General features: G+C 41.1%; 1 protein-coding gene across 1 annotated transcript in view; it reads left to right on the forward strand.

Annotated features, from left to right (window-relative positions):
• Window positions 1-17,975, forward strand: part of RSPH10B (radial spoke head 10 homolog B) — a 61,548-nt gene that overhangs the window by 19,979 nt on the left and 23,594 nt on the right. The window contains exons 10-20 of the mRNA XM_075011270.1: window positions 770-891; window positions 2,210-2,399; window positions 3,260-3,371; window positions 4,577-4,656; window positions 4,762-4,910; window positions 6,478-6,585; window positions 8,452-8,628; window positions 10,566-10,697; window positions 12,924-12,996; window positions 15,666-15,725; window positions 17,396-17,533. Of these exons, the coding sequence (XP_074867371.1) occupies window positions 770-891; window positions 2,210-2,399; window positions 3,260-3,371; window positions 4,577-4,656; window positions 4,762-4,910; window positions 6,478-6,585; window positions 8,452-8,628; window positions 10,566-10,697; window positions 12,924-12,996; window positions 15,666-15,725; window positions 17,396-17,533 (1,341 nt within the window). The remainder of the gene's footprint in view (window positions 1-769; window positions 892-2,209; window positions 2,400-3,259; window positions 3,372-4,576; window positions 4,657-4,761; window positions 4,911-6,477; window positions 6,586-8,451; window positions 8,629-10,565; window positions 10,698-12,923; window positions 12,997-15,665; window positions 15,726-17,395; window positions 17,534-17,975) is intronic.

Here is a 17,975-nt window from a genome sequence, read left to right on the forward strand (position 1 = left end):
ATGATCTTAATGTTTTGTAGGCTTGTTTTTTTTTTCACAGCATTTTGCAGTTCCTTTTTAATAGTTTTCTAAAATATGATTTCCTAATACAGATTTTTTTTAACAAAGCCAACTTCTTCCAACCATTTTACACCTAGGAAAGCCCACCATTTAAACCACGTATTCCTCTTTGCTTCCACGCTTCTGTTTTGCTCTATACCAGAGGACAGCAAGATGCAGAACTTTATGGTGTAGGTGGTGGTTGGCAACATGAGCTGGTATTCTGTTCATCCACAGGCAGCATGGCTTTGAGCATGCTCCTAGCTATATGTGGGAGGAGGGGCGGGGCTGAGCACATGAGCAGGGCTGAGCACTTGCCTCACATGCTGATGAAAATCAGCTCCGAGGCCTCTCTTTGCACATGTACAGGGGGTGTTTGCTGACCCCTGCTCTATATCATAACATTTGGAAAATTAATTAAGACAAATGAGTTCTCATGCCAAGCTACATCCTTAAAGCAGCAAGATGCATTTGGAACCATTGCAACCTGGAAATTTAACGACATAATGTTAACATGTTCTGTTGCACTTATGGAAGGTGAATGTAGGTTTTTAGTGTGTATTCTGTTAAAATATTGCTTAAGAATTAAATTTTACTAACTGCAGGAACCATTCTTGATGAAGAGAAGAATGGAAATGAGAACAAGATAATTGAGAATATTTTAATTTTGTGTATAATTTTTTATTTTATTTATTAGCCAAAGATAAATTGTTCCTTTGTTACTTGGTAGAAGCCATCAGAATAGTTGATGGTCCAGGAGCTACCTCAGTGTTGGGATCAAACACTGAACTAGATATATCTTCATTGCTGGACTTGCTCCCAGAGAAGGACAGACAGGAAGAAAAGAAACAGGTAAGAACCTGCACGTTGCTGACATTTTTCAGGTTTGTTGTTGATATGGTTGACATTATTTATTTCATTTTTGTGTTCTGTACAAGTCTTTGTATTCAGCTGTAGAATTTTAACTTTTTTTTTAAAACAGCTATCTAGATATCTGTGAAACACTGAGCTTTGTTGAAAATAGAAAAACAACACAAGCCAATGGGCAGAACAACACTGAAGAGATGATGTTCAGTCTTATTGAATTTCCCATAACAAGCATTACCTTGGGTCATTGTTAACTTTACTGAAAAGGCATTCAGTATCTCCCTGCAAGACATGGGAGAAATTAGATTCAAAGACTCTGTGGTAACATTCCATCTGGTACCAAAGGACTATACAGGAAACCCTCGATTTAATGGACTAATGGGGAGAAGGGGTGTCAGTTAACACTGAAAGTCCATTGTATCTGAATGGTTGTACTGTATGATGATGCACTGACTTTCCCAGCCCATCACTCATTCCTATCCTCTGCCCCCTCTGCTCCTTGCACCCTCCTGCCCCATTCTTCCCATCACACCTTCATCTCTCTCTCCCAGTTACCAGGAGAGGAGCTGAATTCTGGCCTGGCTCCTTCAACCTCCTGCAGCTCTCAGCGCTGCAGCTCCTCCAGCTGAGAGCCGCCTGTGCAAAGATAGAGCACAGCTGCCACCCCTAACCTGCCAGTGGATAGCAGCCTCTGACATCATTGCTGCTGCTCAGCACCATTGCGGCGGGGGGGCCTGGCAGACAGTGTCTATTATTTCTGAAGTCCATTATATCGGGGACCATTAAATTGAGGGTTTACTGTATAACTCCACACAGTCTGCCAAGTTATTTCAGATTGGCATGTTTGAAGACTCGTGGAGAAGGGACTGTCTTTTATCCTGTTTGTCAAGTGGGATCCCAGTCCATAATTGTGCCTTCTGTTAAGATGTACACATAACACAAAGTCCTATAGCAATCCACAAAAATGCAGTTCAAACAAAAGCAAGGTAGGTCTCCTCACATTTCGCTGACAAAGTCTCTTATCCCTGACCTGGAGGCAACAGGATAGTTCAGCTCTGTGTCTACCTAGTTTGTAGTCTGTGTGGAGCAACTGCCAGAAGTGTTGCTAGCTAGTAGGGTCGAAGTTGTGGGTTTGGAGATGTGAATACTTCTCCATCAGGAAATGGACAGAGAGGGTTTAATTCCTTTCTCATAGCACAGAAAAAGGACAATCCTATAATAACCACTGGCTTTAGCAAATCATCTCGGGTTACTACTTTTCGTGAGATTAAAACTAAGACCTGTCTTTTCCTGTTTTGTATAGGTTGAATATGCAGTATTGAGACATATTACAGAACTGAGGAGAATCTACAATTTTTACAGCAGCTTAGGCTGTGAACAATCACTTGATAACACCTTTCTGATGACTAAGCTCCGGTTCTGGAGATTTCTAAAGGATTGCAGGTTTCATCATTGCGATGTAACCCTTGCTGATATGGACAGGATACTGAATGGTTTGTATACTTACGGACTGATGAACAGAAGGGTATAATGGTTACAGACAAAGAGCCTGAGAGCTGAGTTCTATGCAAAACATTGTGACTGACTTATTTGGTGTTCAGAGGCAATTTACCCATTATCTGTGAAACAGGCATAATAAAATTCATGCATGTGCTCTGAGAACCTCAGGCAAAAATAAACAGAAAATAATAATGCTAATCAAAAATGTTTTAAAGCATTTAAAGCTGTCTGAATTATTTTCTCATTTACTGTAACAAAGAACACTGAAGGTGATTATAACTGAAAGTGATTAAAAAGAAAAGAATTATTTTGTTTTTCAGCTTGTCTACTTTGTGGGTTTGACACCAATCTGTGTATAGTATGATTCACTATTCTCCTATACAATCAGTTAATCAGTCAGCTTTAGCTTTACCAGGTGCAGGTGTGGGTCTTTGTGACAAGTTGCAGAGGTACAACTTGATCCTTCCTACACAAGGGGTTAGCTCTAGCTTTGTTTTCCCTGCCCTATGCTCATGTGCCTACGGGAAGAGCGCTAAGAAGGGCTCCTGAAAAGGCAGAAATTGGCCATGCAAGTCCAGTTTCAGGATCAGTTCCTCAGAGATTTACCCAAGACTAATGGGCCCTTTTGAATTCTCCTCTACCTTCATGACACAGGTAAGTGATGACCTGCTGGCTTGCTGATTTGGAAGTAGTGCTTTTCTGTTCCTTCTGTGAGTGTTGGTTGAATGTGTGAAATCATAGGGAGATGAGAAAGGTCAATTGGCAGTGGTGGTGATAAGCTTTTTATTATTTATAGATCAGACTGATTCAGATAGTGTCGATAATAGTGATTTTTTTCTTCTTTTTATTTTAGAAGACAAAACAATACCTGAGGAAGTGCACTCTCCATATGAGACTTTGCTGTTTAGAACATTTTTGACTTACCTTATTCATCTAGCTGTACATATCTATCACAAAGAGCACAGGTAAGTTGTTCCCTCTTTTAGTGAGTTCCCTGAGTTTTGGCTGCTTGACTAATATATAATTGCTAAACTAGAAGGTCGCCAGATTAATGTTGTTCTTCCTTTGCCTCTTCTCCTTTTTCTAACCTTTCTTCTGCTCCTTCTTCCTTTCTTTCCTGCTAATGTTGTGTCCACAGCTCTCTGTGGGGAGTGGCTGGATTCAGACATCAACAGAAAGTTTTCCCCATCTTCTTCTGACTTGTTTGCTAATATCGAATTATTTAGGGAATGTACATGGCATGCATATGTCAGTTTCAAATTTATATTGAATAGTGGAGTCAGGCCCTGAGATTAGGCTTCAGTCTGTGGCACTGTCTCTCCTCAAAAAAAAAAAAAAGTTCCCAATTTACCTTAAAATTCTTAGTACCCAGGTTGAAGGAGCATAGACTTCATACAGAGGCAGTATGAGTTCCAGAATATTATTGGCATATGGTTGCCTTTGCATGATCAGTAATGCTCTAATGTGTAATTATATACAGGTTGAACCTCTCCATTCTGGCACCCTTGGGATCTGACTAGTGCTGGATGAGAGAATCTGCTGGACTATGGGCAATATTGTCTAAGATGTTACCAACACTTGCACTGCTTACTGGGCTCTTAGAAGACATTTAGGGGTAAAATACAGCTAAATAACACCACAGAACCAGGACAGGTGGCTGTGAACAAACTTTATAGGACCATGGGAAACTTCTTGTCCCGCTGACTAAAATCATGCCAGATTATGGATGTTGCTGGATGAGAGTTCCAGACTGGAGTGATTGTACCAGTACAACTTGATTTGTATTGATTTATGTAAAATATAGTAGACAATCTATTCATCGGAAGGGAGGAAAAAGAAAATACTGACTTTTAGTTGGGCTTGTGCTTCTAAGATACTTAAGACATTTTTGAAAATTCTGTTCACTATGCATATAAATCATTTAAAAGACATCAATTGCTTTGGCTTTCAGGTAAAATAAATCAATCTTCTGGGCCTTCACAGTGTGACGGCATTGTAAATAGTCCTTAGGGATAGAATAGAGTTAACTGATGAATTTGTCAAGGAAAAATCCACAATATAAATTTTAAGGAATAAATATCCAGTGTTGCATTTGTTGATCAAAAAATGTTTCATAATACTTGCTGTGCAAAAAAGGAAGATGTAGTTTAAAACTTTGTTTTAAATTTAGAGATAAAGGTCCCTATCTGTTTAAGTGCTTTACAGCCATGATGATGAAGAACATTATTCCCAATGCCTGTCATGTACAAGGTAAGCAATGCAACATCTTCCTGTGCTAAGCAAACTCAGTCACTGTTAGTAGTAATTAAAAAAGTTTTATTTGAACTTCTGTATTTTCCCACTTCACTTTTACAGGCATTTTATTTTCTGAACAACAAGAAACTCTCTATGCCATTAATTACATTGATAAATGCTGGGAGATATACAGGGCTTACTGCAGACCAAGCACGTTACCGCCTTATGAACCAACAATGAAAATGAGACACTTCCTCTGGATGTTGAAAGTAATGGTCTTATATATTTTGGTTTGTATATCTAGGTGCTCGTTTTCTTTTGTCCAGTTCACAATGACATTTTTAAACCCTTTCCACTGAGGGCTTGCTATTGAAAACACTTAATAACTTGAGTAACTCTATTCACATAACAACAAGAAGTCTTGTGGCACCTTATAGACTAACATATTTTGGAGCATAAGCTTTCATGGGCAAAGATCTGCTTCATCAGATGCATGAGTTGGGGCGTGATTTCAGAGGGGTATTTAAAGAGTGGGGTCCCAGTAAGAGGGAGGGCCAGAGCTGACAAGGTCTATTCAGCAAGGTGGAAATGGCCCAGTATCAACAGTACTTATCAAAAGAGAAAAAAAAATTCAGATCAGACAGGGGGATGTGAGCCTTTGTCAAAGTCTAATGGGGAGCTATTAGCACCCAAAGCAGAGAAACTGCCTTTGTAAGGGGTGAGTCTCTGTTTAATCCATGGTTAATGGAGTCAAATTTGCAAATAAATTGCAGCTCAGAGATTTCTCTCTCCATTTGATTTTTAAAATTTTTTTGTTTCAGAACTGTCACCCTTAAATCTGCCACTGAATGTCCAGGGAGATCGGACATGCCCACCCATGCATCTGATGAAGCGCGTCTTTGCCCATGAAAGCTTATGCTCCACAATATCTGTTAGTTTATAAGGTGCCACAAGACTTCTTGTTGTTCTCGAAGCTACAGACTAACGCAGCTACCTACCTGATTCTATTCACATAAGTTGTCCCATTAGCCTCTAAGATATGATGCACAAGATTAAAGTTGTTCGTATGCTTAATTGTGTGGAAGATCCAATTCCAATGCCTTAGCTTTATTTTGAGTATTTAGTTTTTAATCAATTAAAATATTTTCACTAGCGCTTCTTTAAATGTGGATACTGTTACTGATTAAAATTAATCTCTGCAGAAGTCCTAGGTTGACAGATTCAAAAATAAAATAATATTCAAGAAACAATATTTTAAAGTGATATATTTGTGCAGTTTGAAGTATGGTTAAGCATCATGGACACAGGAGTCTTTCCTAGAGCCTTGGAATGAAGGACCTGATCCAAATTACATTGAAATCTCCCATTGATATCAGTAGGTTTGGGATCAGGCCCTTAATGATTAAAAGGCAAGCCTGCTCATACCTCTGGAAAGCAGCCGCCTGCTTACAAGACTCCTTTGCGTTCCTGTGGGGAGTATTCACTGTTTCATCCATTCTTCTGTGCAGTGAGGAATTTAAAAAAATAAAGCCAGTGGACAGAAATGCGTAGTTTTTGGCCTAATAAGAGTCAGCAGGATCCAAGCAGATGGTTAATTGTTGAACTTTCCTAACTTTGACATATTGTATAAGTGAAATACTAGCTCTGTTGATGTCAGTGTGAAAACTCCCATTGACTTCAACTAGGGCCTATTTTATCCTATGAATTACTTTGTAGACCAGTTCTGCTTCCATTGAAATCAAGAGGAGTTTTGATATTGATTTCAAAGCAGGCCAGATAATGTTCATATTTTTAGATGTCTAAGTACTAGTAGCTTTTAACCTTTTTGTTATACAGGATTTAAAGATGCTAAGCAAACAATTAACTGCGGCAAAAATTGTGGGAATACTGGCCAAAGATAATCCTTTTGTACGCGATGGAGATGACAGCAATTTACAGCATGAGGTATGTAAAGAAAGAAGAACACAACAGCTCATGATGCAAATTGTCAGCAAATACTTGCTACAGGATCAATTAAAATAATTTCTAGAAGCTGTGAGCAAGGAGAATTGTACCATGATATCTTTCAGAAGAGAAGAAAAATAATGTTGCTTATATTTAAGAAATGGAGCTCAATCTTAAGTGTTCTATCTTGATAGTCCTTTGTTGATCATATATCATCTAGGTTATTTTATCTCACATATTTCTCCTTGTTCCATGGATTGCTTATTATCATGTCCTTCCTGCTACTGGAGAGTTAACTGCAAGAGTATTTTTTATGCCCTGTGACTGCACGCTGGATGTCTGGGATATGTTCTGAGTGTACAACAGTGCGTAGAATGAAATTCAGCCCATTCTGATTCAGAACTCTTTGTCCCAATTATTTTCTATGGAGGAATTGCCCAAGAGTGCACAGAGAGAATGGCTGCATTGGGAGGTCTCTGCACTTATTGCCATTAAGAAGCCTTTAGGGTGGCTCACCAGCTGCGTCATGAGATTCTCAGCCATGCAGATCTGCTGTCCCGGGAACCCTATACGCAGGGTGTGAAGCAGCAGTGCCTGCACGTTCAGCCTACAGGCTGGAGTAGTGGCTGTGGGGAACTTCATTGTACTCTCTCAGCTAATGGGCAGGTAGAGACTTCCATCCCCTCAATCACTATGGAAATCTTTGTACTCAAGTGTTGTGCAGAGTGCGTGAATTTCACCCCACAGGAATTAGTTTTCACCCAGTGGCAGTCTCCTGCAATCTACATTATTGAATTTGTTCTTAATATCTGTATGTGGTAGTTTGGATGGACATTATTTTATTATTGAATAATCTATTTCATGCCTGTTACTGTAGTCTCTGAACACAGTGCATACACTGTTCCAGACAAAAGTATAACCATTCCCAAGTCCACCAGATAAATCTCCCTGAGCCTGAATTCCAGGTGTTCCAAAACCTTAGCTAGGAGGATGAGGCAAAATTGTATTATCATTCACTTTGTATGCAATATGAAATACTGTATATTACCTGCTAACGTCATCATCAAATATAATAATCTTGTAGCACTTTGGATGTGATCCATTTTGCGCATTATCATTTTTTATTATTGAGCCCTGATTCAGTAAGCTATTTAAGCATGGTGCATGTGAACAATGCAATTTAAGTAAATTGGGACTGCTTGGGCTTGTCTATACTACCTCCCTACTTGGAAGGGAGGATGGTAAGTAGGATGTTGGGAGTTGATTAATGAAGGGCTGCGGTGCATAGGCAGCATTTCATTAAGCTAATTCCTCCCCCCAGCCCCTCCCCCCCATGGCAACTTCGAAGTTTTAAACTTTGAAGCACCGGCTCACATATAGCCGTGGCTCACCCGCCGGGACTTCGAAGTGCTGGGGCAACATCAAAGTCCCTTTACTCTTTTTGAGTACAAAAACTTGGAAGTCCCAGCGGGTGAGCCATGGCTAGACATGAGCCGGTATTTCGAAGTTTAAAACTTTGAAGTTGCTGCCAGGGAGGGGGGAGAATTTGCTTAATCATTGTCTTCAGTCCACCCCCTCTGGGGCACCTGGCACTGGCGGCAGACAGGCTACTGGGCTGGATGGACCTTTGGTCTGACCCAGTATGGCCGTTCTTGTGTTCTTAAGTGCTGCATATGCACCGCAGCCCTTCATTAATAAACTCTCAACACCCTACTTACCATCCTCCCTTCCAAGTAGGGAGGTAGTGTAGACACACCCCTTAGGTATTTAAAATTAAGAAATTCTGAAATGTTTAGCTGGATCAGATCCTTTGTGTTTAAAGAAGAGATGCTACAAAGATGAATTAACACTTTTTTTTTACCCTAGATAATTTTTCTTGAATTCTTTGAAGCTCTCCTTGATTGTGCCCTGTTATATGTTACTAATGATATGATTAAGCAGCAAGTGGATCTTGTAAATCAAAAAGGAACTGGTTGTAGAACTGAAGATTACAGAGAAGGAGCACGGAATGTTCCCCTACACCCAGAATTCTCCTCATTTCAGGTACTAATGAAGTAGAACATTGTATGCTATTTTATAATTTAGTATTTAAATTACAGTACCTGTCTCGTTGTCTACTTAGTGAACCAAATCGTTTTAGTTTCCATGCAAACATGTATGAATTAGATCCCTCTAGTCCATGTAAACATGAAGTCCAGGCCCAAGAAGGGTACAGTTCAAAAAAATAAGTGACAACCAAAGGCTAGGAGGAAAGGTGTTCAAGCAAATATATACAATCTTTATATACACTTACATGTTTTTCCAGATTATTCTGCACGTATAAAGTATGTGCAGCCCATATGCCTCTTAAGTCACTATTAATTGGCTGATTTCCTATTCATTTTGACAGAAGAAAGTGGCCTTTTAGATCCATTCAGAGAAGGCATAATTGGCAGCATAGAAAAAGGCACAGATAATTGGGTGGATGTTGTTGGAGAGTAGAGAAGCTCACACAACAAAGGACATGTGTCTACTTTAAAGTGAACTAGGATGTTGGGCAATCAGGTGGTGCAGTTACCACAGAAAAAGAGATAAACAATGATAATATTAACACATTAACACAACCACTTTGAAATATTTCCATTATTTTCTGTTAGTTTAATGACTCTAAGTATTTTTTCAAGACAGGAAATTGGGTATCTCCATAAATATCAGAGGTAGCCATGTTAGTCTGTATCTTCAAAAACAACAAGAAGTCCTGTGGCACCTTATAGACTAACAGATATTTTGGAGCATAAGCTTTTGTGGGCAAAGACCCGCTTCATCAGATGAATGAGTGGGCATGCATTTGATGAAGCGGGTCTTTGCCCATGAAAGCTTATGCTCCAAAATATCTGTTAGTCTATAAGGTGCCACAGGACTTCTTGTTTTATCTTCCATAAAGTTCAGCTCTTTTCTAAAAAGTGACCCCATAAAAATGGCATTGGAGATTCTATTTTCAGTGAGGCTCAGTGTTTCAAAGCTACCTAGATGGTTATTAAAAAAATAAAAACAGGTAAATTCTACAGCTCAAATGATGCTTTTCATTGACACCTGTGCAAACATGACAGCAGTGAAGATGTCGTGGGGTAGCTGTGCACAAGTTGGTTAATAGAATTTGGTTTGTAGAACCTTTTAATACTAGCAATGATACACAATACAGAAGGAACCCAGTGTGAGGCTCAGAATGTAGGCTGAATTTGCAATGCAGTTAGGAAAAAACAAACAAACAACTTTTTACTTGCAAAGTTAGCTGTTCATACCTGGAAACTAGTGGGACACATTGAATAGGGAATCCACAATGACATTTTTAGAACATGATGTGAAAAAGGACTTCACCAGACTAGGGTTCCACTGTATGTCATATCCCCGCAATACATGTAAACGTATGTAATACAGTAGCTACCTTAGGGGCACAAAATATTTATTGTTTCCATAAGCCATTTTGATGCTTTGTTGGCATAGCTGTTTCAAGCTTTGGAGAATTATACCAGGAATGGGGAGCCTATGTACCATGGGCCAAATCTATCCCACAGCTTATTTTGATGCAGCTCAGAGCAAGACTGAGGCTCTCCTTCCCACAGTCGGGTGAGCTGGTGCTTACGCTTCAGCATCATGGCATATCTACAGGCTTCAGTGTCCCACACCCCTAAGGGGCTGGAGTGTGAGTGCCAGCTTACCACACTGCTGGGGGAAGCCCAAAGCCTTCTTGCCTCCCCCTCCCCCTGAGCTGGAGTGGAAGCAGAGCCCTGGCACCCTAAGTTAAATGTGTATGTGGCTGCTGACTGAATTTTATGTGGTTCAGTGGTCCCTGACCCAAAAAAAAGGGTTCCCTACAACTGGTGTAAACCATTTGCCCATGTAACTGCACGTTTGAGTTTGATTTCTAAATTGATAAAGTTACAATACTGTTTTCAAAATAGTACTGGATTATGCTGAAAACACCATCTCTTTTGTGTTAGTCAGCTCATAGCAGAAGTATGACCAGTGCAGAGATAAGCCATGAACCCTCTGAGATAAATCATTACAACATTGTTACAAGATCTTCAGGCAAGCTGGCACAGTCACCTGATGATAGAATAAAGAAACCCGAGGTCTGTAAAACACATTCTTTGCAAAGGAGAGTGAAAGGACCAACATTTTCACCATAATGGGTGTTAGCAGGAGGCAGACAGGTTGACTTTTTTTTTAAAGTTTGATGTAGTTTGGGACCTAAAATGTATTTGAAAAAAATCTGGCCACACTAAAGTCAAAGCGAGTTTGCTCTCTACTGGGACCAAGATTTCATCTGTTAATAGCATATAGATCCATGTCCATAGATCTAAAATGGATACATTTACATTGTTAAGCAAAATATTTACTTCCATTACTCCCTCCAAAGACCTGTGTTTAGAATACTGTCTCATCTAGGAAGAAGGCACGGTTAAAGGACAAACCTTGGACAAACCTTCAGTGCAGGACAAAGGCACTGAAGAGTTAAATTACAGATAAACCTTTATGGGGCACAGAAGTTATAGTTGGGACTATTGTAGCACTGGGGTGCCAAATTTTAGATTTAGTTGCAAGGCAGGGACCTGGGAACTGATCAAAGAGACTTGGAGGCAACCAACAAGAGCACCCCACGTTTAATTTTTGACATTTCTGAGAGCATAGACTCCATTTTCAATGTTTAATTTATGAAAATGGTATATTCTTACTCTCCTCATCTATTTCCTGTCTATATTTGGGTATCAGCTGCATATTTAGAGACAATTTGTTTTTTTTACTATTCTTTTCTCATGCGAGCACTACAGATTTAATGAAGGCACACAGGCAGAAGCATATTCATTCTATCACAGAAGGAATTCTAAAACTATGTTACAAAATGTAAGGGTCAAATTCTGCCTTTAAGAAATTATTACTGGTGATGTAAAGTAGTATGAATGAGGTTTAGTAATAATTAAAAAAGCCCTATGAAATGGAAAAATTACTATATGACTCTCAGATCCAAGGGTAAGTTTGCAGCTCTGGCATTTAGTAAGCAGACTAAACTTCATTGAGAGTCACTGAGAGGCAATAGACATGGAATTCCTCTGCCATTTTACAATTGCACGTCAGAGGGGAGGACAATAATGTAAGGTTGCAAGACAAAGAAACTGCATGACATGACATTTGGAGGCAGAAAGATCCTGTTTTTGCTCTTGCTTTGTTTCTTTTCTCATCCTCCATTAATCTTTCTTTTTCCTTTCCTGCCCTTGTAAAGAGTATCTGTAGCCAGCAGTTTCATCCTACTCAGTAACGGAGATTCATTATTTTACTTCAGTGGGACAGGAAAATGGATACTATCAAGTCAATTACCTCAGAAGGACACATATAAGGCCAGGTCTTTTATTTTCAACAGGGCTCCAAGGAACAATGCAGCCATCCTCTGTGAGCCTGTGGTTCAAGAAGATCCAGCTAAAATCCCCTATTAAGTAGTTATTGTAGATGGCTGCTGTAGTAGGAAGCATAGTCTAGTGCACTGAGGATAGATCTGGAAATCAGATAAGGTTAAACCTCACGAGTCTACCACCCTCGGGACCAGACTGATGCTGAATCAGAGAATTTGGCAAATTACAAGAGGTTATTGTTGTCTAGCAGCACTACCAACCCTTTTACTGCTTAACGGGCTCTTACAAGACATTTAGGGATGAATTAGAGCTAAATAACAGCACAGAACACTGAGAACCAACACTGATGGCCACAAACAAATTTTATGGAACTGCAGGAAACTTGGCCACACCCCTGGTAAGGGGACATCTGGCTACCTAAAATCATGCTGGACCATGAATATTGCCAGACCAACAGAGCGCCAGACTAGACTAGAGGTTCAACCTGTAATTCTTTGGTCCACTTGTAAGTCTGCCACTCTTTTACTGTGTAGCTTTGGACATGTCACGTAGACCCAGTCTTAACATTTAATTTCACGCATATATGTCTTGGCACACATATATCCCAGAAAATTAAGAGGGACTACTTTGGGAGCTAGGGTCTGCCCACATGAAGTCAATTGCATGACTGGGGCCTTAATCTATATTCCTTTTAAGCTATTACAAAGATAGTGTTAGGCTTGATTAGCTAATGTTTGTACAAGAATTTGAAAATGTAAATAACTGCATGTGCAGTTCCAAATACTGACTACCGAAAGGATGATTGAAGAACTGGCTGCACTGGGGGCTTCCTGTGTCCCAGTGTAGTAGCTGATGTTACTCTAAAATGCTTTGTGGAGAGAAACATAATGCAAGTCAACTACAGAATTCCAAGGATAAGATTTGTGATTTCTGTTTTCATTCCAACAGAAGATTAAATCCAAAGACTCCACAGCAGAATACAGAACTTCCAGACAGACTGTGAAATCTACTGAAAAAGAGAGAGGTGAGTACCACAGAATAGCTGTTAGCATCTATTACTGCTTGTGGAGAAGAGAAACTATGGGTCACAGGAAGTCTGCTCAGTTAAGTACAAATGTATCGTAAACTTGTTTAGTGAGGTATATTTTAATTATGGAGTAAAGGCTGCACTCAGCTTTACAGATAAAGCAGGGTTTAAATTCCTCAATCCAACATTTAATTTCACACATTTGTACCATTTCAGTCAAGAGGACAAGCTCTGCTTTCCAAACTCATTTTCACACTACATTCAGTTGTGGTCAGAATCCCATCCATCAATACTGAACTTTTCCTTTTCTGTTTCTTTCAGACCCCTAGAGTTTGTCTGAACATACCCAGGCTGCTCATTCCCCACACTGGTTAAGCCTGCATCAGTGCAATGTGCCTTTGTCACACTAAGGGTATGTCTATACTAGGAAATTAGGTCGAATTTTTTAAGGTTGATTTTTTTCTCACACCTAATTTTACAAAGTCGAGGGCGCATGTCCACACTGGCACACAAAGTCAACAGAGTGTGTCCCCATTAGTGTTGCCAGCTTTGACTTTGTCAACAAAGCACCGTGGGTACGTAGCCCACAGTTCCTGATGTCCCTTTGCATTGTGGGGTTCTGTACCAGTGTCTGACAGGGCAAAAATGTGCCACGGATAGTTGTGGATATGTGTTGGCAGTGTCCCATAGTGCACTTGTTTTCTGCCCCTCCCTTTGGAAAGCAACAGCAATGAGTGTTTTTGTGCCCCTTTTTCATATCCATGAAGACACCAGTGCAAGGCTAGCATGGAACTCGTGCATCTTAAAACTGTTGTGTCAAATATTATGAGCACCTCGCAAGTGCAGAGCCTAAGCAGCCATGAGACCAATGAAGACTCTGAGGCAGACACAGACATATATGAATGTGAGACACTGGAGAGGAGGAATGGGGAGATACTGGCTGCACTTGATGCTTTGCGCACTGTGTAGTGCCAGTCTTGGTGCCATGAAACAAGCTCAGACTGGCGGGACAGCATTGCTCTGCAGGAATGGGATAATCAGCAGTGGCTCTAACGCTTCCGCATGCATAAGGCCACTTCCCTGGAACCTTGGGAATTGCATTGATAAGGAACGGATGCTGACTGAATATGGGCACAAGGCTAGTCATTATGCTGCACTGCTCCATGGTACCATGACACCAGATTATTTACTGGTGGCTTGGTGTGGAAAAGTGTCCTTTCAAGGAGGTTGGAATAAGGCAACCTTCCCCAAAAATCTCGTGAGAAAAATTAAAGAGTACCTGTCTGAGAGCTTTATGAAGATGTGAAGATCTGTGCTCCATACTCAGACACATTAACAAGTTGTTCTGGGGGCTGTGTAAGTACAGCAGCTGCCACAGATCACACCCAATTGCCTTAGCCCACTTCTAGCATGATTAAAAATGAGAACTCACAAGAGGTGCCCTCCTGCCCATCACGGTCCAGCTGCAAAATGACCTGGGCTGAGGGGATGAGATCCAGCATTACAAAAAGTTCCTGGCTGTCAGCGAGATCACCTGCTTCATTCGCATAGAGTGGGCAGGTGATCCAGGACCTCATTGCTGGGGGAGGAAGGGAATGAATTTGTGCTGGGAAAACTGTGATGCAGCAAAAGAAATGCAGCCATCTATGCCAAGATCTTATAGGGCATGGAGGAAAAAGGATACACCAGCAGTGTCATATGAAAATAAAAGCACTCAGGCAGGCATACCATAAAAGAAAGGAAGCAAACGGACATACTGGGTCATTAGTGCAAACATGCTGCTTCTATGAGCGCTAGCATGGGCTTCTAGGGGATGCCCTAACCCTGGTTCCCAAAGAGTCTGTGCATATCTCCAGGAAGCCTCCAGCAACAGCAAGAAGGACATGGTGGATGAGGGACCACTGTTGTCATGTCCTTCTTGCTGTTGCTGGAGGCTTCCTGGAGATATGCACAGACTCTTTGGGAACCAGGGTTAGGGCATCCCCTAGAAGCCCATGCTAGCGCTCATAGAAGCAGCATGTTTGCACTAATGACCCAGTATGTCCGTTTGCTTCCTTTCTTTTATGGTATGCCTGCCTGAGTGCTTTTATTTTCATATGACACTGCTGGTGTATCCTTTTTCCTCCATGCCCTATAAGATCTTGGCATAGATGGCTGCATTTCTTTTGCTGCATCACAGTTTTCCCAGCACAAATTCATTCCCTTCCTCCCCCAGCAATGAGGTCCTGGATCACCTGCCCACTCTATGCTGGAGCTCACCTGTGACTCTGGGAATTCATGGCCAGATGTGCTGCTGAGGTATCTTGCCTGCTCTGCTCATCAGATTTTACTGGGCTGTTTCCTGCACACCTGGAGCGCAGTGCAGCTGAAAGTGTTGGCCAGAATGGTCACTTTCCGGGGCTGTGGGACACATTCTGGAGGCCAAGAATGTCGAATTTCACAACATTCCAGTTCCACTATCCTAAGGTCAGCCATGCAAGGTCAACTATGACATTACTCCTCGTGAAAAGCAGGAGTACAAAAGTCAACCTTAGGAGCCTTTAAAGTCAATAGCATAGACTCTGTAGCATGGACGGTTTCCTTATTAATTTGACACAAATCACCTAAATTTGACCCAGTCTCCTGCTGTAGACCAAGCCTTACTGTTCTCATCCTCACCATGGAAGCCATTGTAGAACATGCTTCCATTATAGGCTTCCAGGGACCAAGGGAAGGAGCTGGAACAAGTGTGAGGGGGCAGGCAAGTGCTGGTGGCCACTGGGGGAAGGTTTCCCCAGGTCTATGATTGGTTAATGGGTTGCCTGGAGCATTGATCTAGGGAGAGAATTCTGTGCAAACTCTAGCATTAGCTGGACTGATAGGCTGCAGGTCATATTTGCCTAATGCAGATACAGAAAAAGATTCTTAAAATACTTAAACGTTTTAGTAGTATGTGTGATGCTTTCCGGGGCACATAGGGCTGTGAGTCATTGTTACCAGCTGCTCCCAAGGTGAGTGAATCTTATCTGCACTAACTGGGCATTAGGCTAGTTGTCTTTCGGTGCTATCAACCATTCAAACTGTGTCTTGTGGGTTACACCAGTCCTTTCTTTGTCTTGCAGGTTGACAACAGATGCACCCTATCTCAGAGTCCCTTCCAAGGCTATGGTTACACTAGTGAGTTTTACCGACAAAACTGGTGGTTTTGTGTTTTTGTCGACAGTTTGTCAACAAAACTCGGCACTTTCGCTCGCAGTGTTTTGCCTCTAAGCCAGGCGATGTAACACTGCTGCTAACAGATTCTGTCAACCAAAGCACCGTGTGGATGCTCTGGAAGGCCTTTACTCAACAGACAGGGCATCCAGAACAACAGGCAGCCCTGTCTGCTGTGCTTCTGGGTGCTTGTTTTGCCGAGAGAGCAGCTGGGCAGTCTGGCTGCTCTGTGGACAGTGGAGCGCTCTTCTGATTGGCTTTTGTGTGTGGCCGCACTCTGTTGACGGAAGTTTTGTCGGGAAATCTCGTCCAACAGTGACATCTGTTGACAGATTGCTGTAGTGTAACTGTAGCCACTACATCCCCTTGGGGTATCAAGAACCTAAATGATCACTGGATAACCACAGAAATCCCAGATCCTCTGTTCCCAAAGGAACAGTGTTCCATAGTTAAATTTTAACCAGAACCACTGCTCATGTAATGCACACAGCACTTGAGTTCAATTATAATACAAAAGATAATTGATTAAAATATTCAAATAAAAACAAAGGTTTACATATAAATCAGAATTCCATAACTAGAGACCTATATTAACTCACATGACATTCCCTTGTCTCCTACAAGTTCTTTCCTTGGTATTTTCAAGCAGTTTGGTTGAAATCCCTTCTCACAAGATCAAGTCTGCCAGCGGCTTGTCGTCTCAGACTGAGGGAATACAAAGATGTTTTTCTGCACTGCCCACAAATATATCTGAACGTTTTAACGTTCACCATTTAACGTTCACCACCATACAGAACCCTGCACTTTGCCCTACTGTTTACCTCTTCCTGTTGATTTCTCTTTTATGTCTCAGCTAGCTTTTCATTAGCATTTGACATAGAATGTTAAACTTTTACTGCACAATACACAATAGTCTACTGTGGAGATAAGTGTCTCTCACTGACCATCTGGAAAAATTTGTCTGATCATACACTACCTTTAAGTGATCTGCTTTTAACTTCAGATCTAAAAACACAGCTACTCACATACTTTCAATACCTATATCCTGAAATAGTTATGATTACTCCTGTGACCTTACATTAAAGACCTTTACATTGACAGGTTTTTGGTGAACTCCGTGCCCCTGTATATCCCAGTGCCCTATGCCAGTTGTCCGCAGAGGTTCTTCGGTCACACTATTTGATTTTATTTTCTTTCCTTGCAGTTGCAAATGTCGCCTTCTCCTCAAACACAGGCTACCAGCTGTCTGCTGATGACAGAGCTGAAACGTTAGTTCAGTCTTTGCCAGATTTGGAAGCAGAACAAGCCCAAGTGCTTGGCAGCCATGTGAAGGACTTTGCAGGTAAAGTATCGGAGGGGTAGTTGTGTTAGTCTGGATCTGTAACAGCAACGAAGGGTCCTGTGGCACCTTATAGACTAACAGAAAACTTTTCTGTTAGTCTATAAGGTGCCACAGGACCCTTCGTTACTGTTTGCAGGTAAAGTTATTCTGAAGATCTGATACCAAAGAAAAACATTGTAACTGAATAACTCCCACTCTTTTAGGTTGTGGTCACAAGAGGGCAGTAAAAGAACATCTAACACAGGGAGAAGTAAAATCAAACATGTAAAGTCTGGTGCATGTAAAGTTGGACTTGAGATTGGATACCAGAATCCCAAATTGGAAGCCCCTTCAAGCATGGTGCATTTTGTGCTGACATGAAAAGTCAGAGTCAGTCCATTTTACTTTGTGCCTTCAGGTGTTTTTAAATCGGCGGCATGTTTTTACTTATATACAGTAAAAG

This window comes from Carettochelys insculpta, chromosome 16 (assembly GCF_033958435.1).
Source record: "Carettochelys insculpta isolate YL-2023 chromosome 16, ASM3395843v1, whole genome shotgun sequence".
Taxonomy (NCBI): Eukaryota; Metazoa; Chordata; order Testudines; family Carettochelyidae; genus Carettochelys; species Carettochelys insculpta.